The sequence below is a fragment of the Chrysochloris asiatica genome, unplaced genomic scaffold, assembly GCF_000296735.1.
Source record: "Chrysochloris asiatica unplaced genomic scaffold, ChrAsi1.0 scaffold00157, whole genome shotgun sequence".
Lineage (NCBI taxonomy): Eukaryota > Metazoa > Chordata > Mammalia > Afrosoricida > Chrysochloridae > Chrysochloris > Chrysochloris asiatica.
The window spans coordinates 7,103,848-7,104,318 of record NW_006408675.1 but is presented as its reverse complement, the minus strand read 5'-3'; the positions used below and the strand labels follow the sequence as shown (position 1 = coordinate 7,104,318).

General features: G+C 29.5%; 1 protein-coding gene across 1 annotated transcript in view; it reads left to right on the top strand.

Annotated features, from left to right (window-relative positions):
- LOC102819801 (splicing regulatory glutamine/lysine-rich protein 1-like) overlaps positions 1-471 on the top strand; it is a 65,746-nt gene that overhangs the window by 60,688 nt on the left and 4,587 nt on the right. The window contains 1 exon segment of the mRNA XM_006870976.1: positions 1-104. Coding sequence (XP_006871038.1) covers positions 1-104 — 104 coding nt within the window.

Sequence of the window (471 nt, the reverse complement as noted above, 5' to 3'; positions counted from 1 at the left end):
ACATCAGTGAAAGAAGAGAGAGAGAGCGTTCAACATCTGTGAGGAAGAGTTCTAATGACAGAGACGGAAAGGAGAAGTTCGAGAAGAACAGTACGTCACTTAAAGTAAGCAATAGTCATTCTTTGTGTGGGCTTTAAATAATTGATAATATTGTTATTTACTGCATAGGCATATTTTTAGGTTAAATATCTAAATAGCTTGAGGGTTACAGTTTCTTGTATATTGTTGGTATTCTTTAATATTTGTTAAATTTGATACTTTGTTTTACATTGAATTTTTGAAGAGCGGAGATAAGAGCCAAACAAAAGTTAAATAATTGTATTTCTTATTTTAGAGAATCTATGAATGCCATACAGTTATAACAGTTTTGGAATATAAAAAACAGATATATTTGATTTTTATACTGGTGAGAGTTTTATTTGATGCCATTTTTCTCAGTACCTTTGTTTTAGTAAACTTGACATTTGTATT